Raw genomic sequence first — 9,106 nt, 5'->3', positions numbered from 1 at the left:
ATCAATGAATGAATGAAGACACAAGAGGAGGTCATGTACATAGAATGGAGTATTCAGAGAGCACCCAGTTGGCTCAGTCCATTAAATGTCTGACTCTTGATCTCAGCCCAGGTCTTGATCTTGATCTCAGGGTCTGAAGTTTAAGCCCCGCAGGCAGCCTGCCTACTTAAAAAAAAAAAAATGTTCAGCCTTGAAAGGAAGAAATTTCTGATACATGGTACAACATGGGTGAACCTTGAACACCTTATGTTAATTGAATTAAGACAGTCACAAAAAGACCAACAATGTAGGATTCCACTTATATGAGTTACCTTAGTAACTCAATCATTCATAGTCAATTCATAGTCAAAATGTAGAGTCCAATTCAGAGTCAAAAAGTAGAATGATGGTTGCCAGGGGACAGGGGATGGGGAATGAGGAGTTGTTTAATGGGTAGAGTATCAATTTTGCAAGATGAAAACTGTTCTGGAGACTGGCTGCACAACAATGTGAATATACTTAACCATTTTTAAGTGTACAGTTTAGTAGTGTTAAGGAGCAAAAAAAAAATTAATAATAATAACAAAGTTTAAGGGGCACCTGGGTGGCTCAGTCAGTTAAGAGTCTGCCTCAGCTCAGGTCATGATCCCAGGGTTCTGGGATTCAACCCTGTGCTGAGCTCCCTGCTCAGTTCGGAGTCCACTTCTCTCCATCTCTGCCCTCGTGCTCTGTCTCTCTCTCTCTCACAAGCTCTCTCAAATAAATAAAATTTTTTAAAAAAATGGTTAAGATGGTAAATTATATTTTATATATTTTACTAAATTACAGAAAATTTTTCATTAAAAATGAAGACAGGGTGCCTGGGTGGCTCAGTGGGTTAAGCTGCTACCTTCGGCTCAGGTCATAATCTTAGGGTCCTGGGATCAAGTCCCGAATCGGGCTCTCTAGTCAGCGGGGAGCCTGCTTCCCTCTCTCTCTCTCTCTGGCTGCCTCTCTATCTACTTGTGATCTCTCTCTGTCAAATAAATAAATAAAATCTTTAAAAAAAAATGAAGACAAATGAAGTTCTTTTTTTAATAAAGATTTTATTTATTTATTTGACAGACAGAGGTCATAAATAGGCAGGCAGAGAGAGAGGGGGAAGCAGGCTCCCTGCCAAGCAGAGAGCCCGACTCGGGACTCCATCCCAGGACCCTGAGATCATGACCCAAGCCAAAGGCAGAGGCTCAGCCCACTGAGCTACCCAGGCATCCCACAAATGAAGTTCTTTTAAAGAGAGTGAGTATAGGAGGAAATGGCTCACAACTACCATTTCAGAAAACCTTCCCTGACCAAGACAGCTCAACTATGACCACTCTTATGTGCATTATCTATTTATTTTGTATTTAAACACTTTGATCTTTTGGATAAATGATTTTTTTCATGTTTTTGCATGACTTTGGATTATAAGTCCCTTCTGAATAGACTCTCTTCCACTTTCTTCTCTTTTCTATAAGTAGTAAATGTTTAATTATATTTTAGAACTAAGCAAATTTTGGAAACTCATAGTTTTCATTGTGAACTACTAATAAAAATGATTTAAAAGAAAAACTAATGAAAGTACCAACTGCAAGTTCTGGATTCTTACCTTCTCTCGTCTAAGGCATTCTAAGTTCTGCTCAGTCATTATTCAAGATCACAATGAACACAAAAGATGTAATTCCAACATAAAACTTTGTTACTTTTTCTCTTCCTTCCTTACACAAGCACCTACTGTGAATAATAAAATGACATTAAACTGGAGCAGGAGGAAGGGTTTAGATCTCTTGACTTTTGGCAGTAATTTGCCCAAGACAATTAATTGTTTGTACCTATTACCTTTATATAGTTTACTTCCCTCTTTTCCCAGACATTATCTTGTGTTCCCTTCAGCCTGGGTCATCCAGGAAGGTTGGGAGACTGGCTGATAACCATAAATATACTCAGTGCTTGCTGAAATTTTACACCTTATCTAAAGATAATCCAAAAAATCGTGTATTTAATAAGAAAAATTCAATATAATAGAGAGGAGAGAAGACCCAAAAAAAGGAAGGAAATTGATATTTGCCAAGAGTGATGATGTGCCAAACCCCATGTGAGAGTCTATTTTAGTATCACGAGTTATTTATTAAGTAACTCTTAACCTTAAGATCATAATGAATATTTCCTTGTTTGGTGTAGGAATTTTCATCTGTTCCCTGCATGTGTATTAAGGGAAATTAAATTTATTCATTAATCTGTAATGTTTAAGTAGCTTCTGTGACTTTACAGGTCTTGTTATAATCAACTCAGTCAAAATAAAAGACTAGACTATGTTCAGTTAAGGAAAAGGGCATTTATATTTTTTTTTTATCAAGTATGGTTCATAAAAATAAATGGCATGTTATAGGACTAGACTTTTTTGGTGACTGTCTCCTGAACCCACAATGCTCCCGGCGCAATAAACTTACCTATTAACTCTTACTTGAAATTTAATTATTTCATTGCAGAATTCCTGGGCAAGTATGTTAATAAATTAAGAATGTTGCCTTTCAATGAAATTTCTGTGCCAACTCAGTGTTATCTGGGCTATGCTAATGCAAATGTAGCCCTTTCTTTGCAAGGGTGGAGATACAATTAAAATATTCATCATAATGGAACTTAATAGCTTGAAAAACAACGACTGCTAAATGTAAACTATTCCTGCAATGATTTTCCAGTACCTCCCTCCTCCAACTAATAATAGCCATGTTAGCACATGCCTCAGACAGAAGCATCTGAGTTCTTTTTGGTTTCTTTTGGGAGTTACAGTTTCATTTTTCACTTAGGAACCCATTAAGCCCACCACATTATTTTTTACATTGTTACTCTTATTTCCAGTTTCTTGCACATTGTACAAACATGTTAATGAAATGACCAGAGTTTATCTTAAATCAAATGTTTTTGATCTTCACAAAACATTCATATATGGTATATTTACCAATACCTGCTCCCAAGGCATTTAGGAAATACTTTCTGATGAACACATATTGTTTAAATGGCAGCCAAAAATAGTGAATTACATAAATCAACGTTTGAAGTAACTTCCAAAGGTGAAAAAGAACTTGTTAAATAGTTCTTTCTTCTAATCAATATTTCTAAGAAGATCCATCTTTTTTTTTTTTTAAGATTTCATTTATATTTTATTTGAGAGTGAGAGAGAGAGATAGGGAGAGAGAAAATGAGCAGGGGGAGGGCAAGAAGGAGAGGGAGAAGCAGACTCCCCACTGAGCAGGGAGCCAGCCACAGGACCCCAAGATCATGACCTGAGTCTAAGGTGGACGCTTAACCAATTGAGCCACCCAGGTGCGCCTTCCATCTTTAATTTTAGATCTCTTTCATTTTGATCTGCTCTTACTGCCCACTCTTAAGGGGATTAGCAGCTGTAACTGGCAGAAGTAACCAAGTTCCTCACCCTTAACCTGACCGATCATAGAAAATAAGGTCAATCACTGGTCCTCTTAAGCACTTTATTCTTTTCAAAGCTTAAGAAGTTGTATTCCATTGCTTAGAAGTTATAATTCTAGCATATAAAATATATATTTAAGATTTGTTTATTTTGAGAGAGGGAGAGAGAACATCCTTAAGCCGACTCCACACTGAGCAGGGACCCCAATGTGGGGCTCAATCCCAGGATCCAGAGATCATGACCTTGTAAGGGCCTATTTAGCCAGAGCGATTGCATCCAGTTAAACAGTGATTTTGTTGTTTATGTAGTAAAACTTAAAATGACCCTGCCCACCCCCCCAGGGGAACCTACTTAAAAGCAAGTGCAGGAAACCAGTAAAATATGGTTGACCAGCCCCAGCTAATGGAGCCCAAATACAAAGGTGGGTCAGGTCAGGTAGAGATAACAGAGCCCGGATGCAGGGATGAGTTGGGTCAGGTGGAGACATCCAATCAGTGGGGCGCGCATATTGTCTCCCTAGCTACCAAGGAGTGTGGGCCCCGCCTTTTGGGCACCAATTCTGACCAAGGTGGTAGGCTAGTTCAAATAGCTACTATGGGGTGAATTGTAATTCAATTGGCCACCTGTGTGTGACCTAGCGTGACTGTGCAGCTTTCTCTGTGTGTTACAATCTCATTGGCCACCTGTGTGTGGCCAGGCTCAATCACATGGCCTTTGCTCTATAAAAGTTAGTCTGTAAGGCAGGGAGGGGTTGCTCTCTCTGTAAGAGGCGGCCCTGAATGGTCGGTTTGATTCTTGATTCTTGGCGTGAGATTAAGCTTTGCTTGAACTTCGCTTTGTATCAGTCTCGCTCCTTTTATTATGGACCCAACAACCTGAACCGAAATCAAGAGTTGGACGCTTGACTAACTGAACCACCCAGGCAACCCTACACATATTTTTTTCAAGATTTATTTATTTGAGAGAGAAAGGTTGGGAGGGGGGCAGGGAGGGAGAGACCATCCCAAGCTGACTCTGCACTGAGCACAAAGCTTTACACGGGGCTCAATCTCACAACCCCAAGAATAGGACCCAAGCTGAAACCAAGAGGCAGACCCTCAATCGACCGTGCCACCCAAGTACCCCTATAAAGTATTTGTTTAATTATGAATAAACAGCTATGTGATTTAAAATACACGAGCGCGCGCACACATGCACTTTAAGAATAATCACTCACTGAAGAAGCCTGTAGTACTTTGAAATTATTAAATTAAAATAAAAGCTGGGGACAACCTGGCTGGTTCAATCAGTAGAACATCAGCCGCTTGATCTCGGGGTCATTAAGCCCCACATTGCGTGTAGAGATTGCTTAAAAAAAAAAACAAAACCTGGGGTGCCTGGGTGGCTCAGTGGATTAAGCTGCTGCCTTTGGCTCAGGTCATGATCTCAGGGTCCTGGGATTGAGCCCCGCATTGGGCTCTCTGCTCCGCAGGGAGCCTGCTTCCTCCTCTCTCTGCCTGCCTCTCTGCCTACTTGTGATCTCTCTCTCTGTCAAATAAATAAATAAAATCTTAAAAAAAAAAACAAACCTTACCATTATTGATTATTTAATATGTACCAGGCACTGTTTTAAGAGCTTTACATGCATCAGCTTAATTCTCATAAAAATTATATGAGGAAGCTATTATTATTGTAGTTTCACAAATGCAAACTGAGGTTAAGTAACTTGGTCAAAGTTAAGTAACTGGGACACAGGATGCTTTTGCACCTGACTCCAGGGGTCCCAAACAGACCAGGCTTGCAGCTGACAAAATCCAAAAGGCAGAGAGACAACAGGTGGTAAAACAAAAATGGTATTTATTTCTGTGAGGCTACCAGGAAAACAGTGGGCTAATATCTCAAAGACTGTCTCCCAGGTGCTGAAAATACTTCTAGGTTTGTGTAAGGAGAATGTGGGACAACGGTCAGTGGGAACACACAGGTGGGCAGTAAAAGTCAGGTAGATCAGTGTCTAGGGTCAGTCACAGAGGGTCTTGTGAGAGCAAGGCAGTCCCTGTTGCTTAAGGGCTAGTTTTGGTTCCCATCCGGGGATCCTTTGCCTGAAGGGTCTTTTGCCTAAGTTAAGAAGTAAGCTGAAAAGAACTTAATCAGAAAGTAGAGACCAATGAGAGCACAAAAGGCGAGCCAAGGGTTAACGTGAACTGACACCCCACAATGCCCCCACTACATAAGGCGGGACGTGTATAACATTTCTCAGACACCAGTGACTGCCTAAGAACAAAGGCAGGGGAAGAATAAATGGTCAACTGATAAAGATCACAGTCATGTAGGACATGAAACTCATTACAGTTTGCAAATGTCTTAATGATTTACAAGAAAACACAATCTTAATAATAGACCTCCACACTGTTCCCTGGAGCCCTAACATCACCTCCACCTACACAGAATAGAAAACTCTAAGGGCACCTGGCTGGCTCAGCCAGTTAAGCGGCTGCCTTTGATTCAGGTCATGATCCCAGAGTCCCAAGATTGAGCCCTGCACAGGCTCCCCGTTGGGGGTTGGGGGGAGTCACCTTCTCCCTCTAACCCTCCCCCACCTTATACTCACTCTCTCATGGTCTCTCAAATAAAATCTTTTTTAAAAAGGATAGAAAATCCTATATCATCAGTCATTCCTCACAATCTCAATGCCCCTCTTTCTGCCCCTGGGTCCTCCCCCTGTGCTATAATTAAAACAACTTTTTGCACCATAAAAATGTCTCAAGTATTCAATCTTGATCTTTGGGCTTGATGATCCCACAACACAGACGGACATCAAAACAGAGGTAGGTAGTTGAAGCTCTCCTTCTGTTACCGTAGTTTGTAAGTAGAGGAGTCAGAATTTCATCCCAAGCCTTTTGTCTTTGAGGCTGTGTTCTTTTTTTTTTTTTTTTAAGATTTTATTTATTTATTTGACAGACAGAGATCACAAGTAGACAGAGAGGCAGGCAGAGAGAGAGAGGGAAGAGGAAGCAGGCTCCCTGCGGAGCAGACAGCCGGATGTGGGGCTCGATCCCAGGACTCTGGGATCATGACCTGAGCCGAAGGCAGAGGCTTTAACCCACTGAGCCACCCAGGTGCCCCTGAGCCTGTGTTCTTAACCAGTCCCGTAACATGCCTTTCTGATAGCACTCATGCACTTGTTTGAAACTGAATACTGAGGCATTCATACTGCATTCGGTTTGACACCAAAAAGAAGTCTGAAATGTAATTGTGTTAAGAGAAGAATTTGTTTTCACAGCAAAACTACACCAAAATTACCCCTCAGCATCTCCTTCTGAACACACCTCTCTTGCCTAAACCAAAAATATCAATCAGCACTCCTACACTAAGGCCAGGTTAGGCCTCAGAATCCTTCTCAACCCAGCATACCTGATAGCTTGCGCACAAGAGGAAACCTGTACGCTACATCTAGCGGTACACTAAAACATGCGGTTTCATACAACGCAAGTGTATGTTACAGTCCAGTCTTTTTCCTTTCTGCCCCGCAACGTTCTTAGAGAAAATTTACAAGGCCAAACCGAGTTGAGAGGTCAATGTTTCCATTACTGATAACCCTATTTAATGGTATAGTTGACGGTCAAACGATGAGGGGTTTAGAGGCACCGATCCCCTCCAGTCAAAAATCTGCACATAACTTTTGATTCTCAGAAATAGCCTACTAGGAACCAGAGGCCTTACTGATAACATTCCTCTAACACATATTTTGTATGTTATGTGTATTTAATACTGTATTCTCACAATAAAGAAGCTAGGGAAAAGAAAATGTTATTAAAATAATAAGTGGGAGGGCACCTGGGTGGCTCAGTCGTTTAAGCTTCTGACTTTTGATTTTTGGCTCAGGTCACAATCTCATGGTCGTGAGATCAAGTCCCATGCCCAGCTTCACAATCAGTTCCGAGTCTGCTTAAGAGTCTCTCTCCCTCTCCATCTGCCCCTATCACTCATTCTCTCTCTCTCTCAAAAAAATAAGCTCTTTATTTTTTTTAATGGTTTCCTCTTTATTGATGTGCCTCCTATCTTCCCCCCACAATTTCAGTCCCTTCCACCTACCCCCAAAAAAGAAGGTAGTGAAAGGAAGGGAATGTTGGGGTTCTGAGCCCCTTGGGCAGTTAGAAAGGGAACAGAAACCAAAACAATCACTGGGTGGGGGTGACAGAGATTGACAACCAAGAAGCCTAAAGCAGAGTGGGAAAGCTGGTAAGAGAAAGGGGAGAGGGCGCCTGGGTGGCTCAGTGGGTTAAGCCGCTGCCTTCAGCTCAGGTCGTGATCTCAGGGTCCTGGGATCGAGTCCCACATCGGGCTCTCTGCTCAGCGGAGAGCATGCTTCCCTTCCTCTCTCTCTGCCTTCCTCTCTTGTGATTTCTCTCTGTCAAATAAATAAATAAAATCTTTAAAAAAAAAAAAAAGAAAGGGGAGAAAGGAGAGGTCCGAGAGGCCACCTCTCCCGGAGCCCTCCGGCTAAGAAGGGCTGGAGGAGAGCCTCAAACATTAGGAAGTGCAGGTCCTGAAGAAGGGAGGTGGTGGTTGAGCCCAGAGGAGGAGATCAGGGAAGGGGGGCCACCTCTTTGTAGAACGAGACCCCCCACCTCAGGGGCAGCAGCTTTGCAGACCGTAGACACTTTCATCACTGTAGGCGATGTACAGAAAGAAGTCTTCTTCGTGGTGCTCCTGGTATAGCTGACCCATTGTGGCACTGGTGGGTGGAATGATGTTGGTCACAAAGAAAAACAAGGCATCTTCAGCTCGGAGATGAATTCGCTTCCAGATCAAGAAGTAGAACTGACCAACTGTGAGATCAGAAGGCACCAGGTATTTCTTTTTGTCCAGGTCTCCTATCCGAGCTTTGGGAGCCTTTTCTACTATCACCGGAACCCGGTCCGGGTATTTCTTTCGGATCTTCTCGCCCTCAGAGCGGCGTTTCTCGAACGGATGCTCCTCTTTATACACGAACTTCATCCTCCCGGGAACCGGGCTGGACCGGGCTGGGCTGCGGGAATCCGGGGGGGGGGGGGTGTGTCTTTATTATTTTTTAAAGATTTTATTTATTCATATGATAGAGGAAGAGAGAGAGAGAGCACAAGCCGGAGGGAGAGGGAGAAGCAGACTCCCCGCTGAGCCAGGAGCCGAGATCATGACCCAAACCCAAGGCAGATGCTTAACCATATGAGCCACCCAGGCGCCCCTAAATAAAATCTACAAAAAAGAAAAAAAAATCATAAGGAAGAGAAAATACATTTACAATACTGTAGCATATCAAAAAAAAGTCCACGTATCGGTGGAACTCACAGTTCAGACTTGTGTTGGACACGGGTCAGCTGTATTACTGTTTGAGGTCAAATTCTCTGGAAGCAGGAACTGAAATAGAAAACAGCATGCACGCAGTTTATTGAGGGCTTCCAGGAGAAAGGTACTAAGGAAGGCAGGATAAAACTGGAGGAGCTAAACAAGGATGTTTTCTCTCCCAGATCACACCACGGAGTAGGAGCACAAACTGCCCATCCCACGTTAAGGCAAAGGAGCCAGCCTTTTGTACCCAGGCATTGGGTGGATTACTGGCTGTGGGTGCAGCTGGGGTGGGAGGTAGTCACCCCAGGGAGGCAGTTCCCATTTGGCCAAGAGCAGTTCTCTGGAGAAGGTTGCAGCCAGGAGCCTCAGCCCCAA

At 42.7% G+C, this 9,106-nt stretch overlaps 1 protein-coding gene across 1 annotated transcript; it reads right to left on the bottom strand.

Moving 5' to 3' along the window:
* Nucleotides 1-7,907: 7,907 nt before the first annotated feature.
* LOC123953239 (gamma-aminobutyric acid receptor-associated protein-like) lies at nt 7,908-8,448 on the bottom strand. Its single transcript, XM_046023309.1, has one exon. It carries the CDS (start codon nt 8,399-8,401, stop codon nt 8,033-8,035), a length of 369 nt encoding a protein of 122 aa, XP_045879265.1. The 5' UTR covers nt 8,402-8,448; the 3' UTR covers nt 7,908-8,032.
* Between the last annotated feature and the right edge of the window lie 658 nt (nt 8,449-9,106).

Source organism: Meles meles, chromosome 11 (assembly GCF_922984935.1).
Source record: "Meles meles chromosome 11, mMelMel3.1 paternal haplotype, whole genome shotgun sequence".
Lineage (NCBI taxonomy): Eukaryota > Metazoa > Chordata > Mammalia > Carnivora > Mustelidae > Meles > Meles meles.
This window is presented reverse-complemented; position numbering and strand designations above follow the sequence as displayed.

Excerpts from the sequence above, each read along its gene's own strand:
- LOC123953239 (XM_046023309.1), bottom strand. The coding sequence starts at position 8,401 with ATGAAGTTCGTGTATAAAGAGGAGCATCCGTTCGAGAAACGCCGCTCT.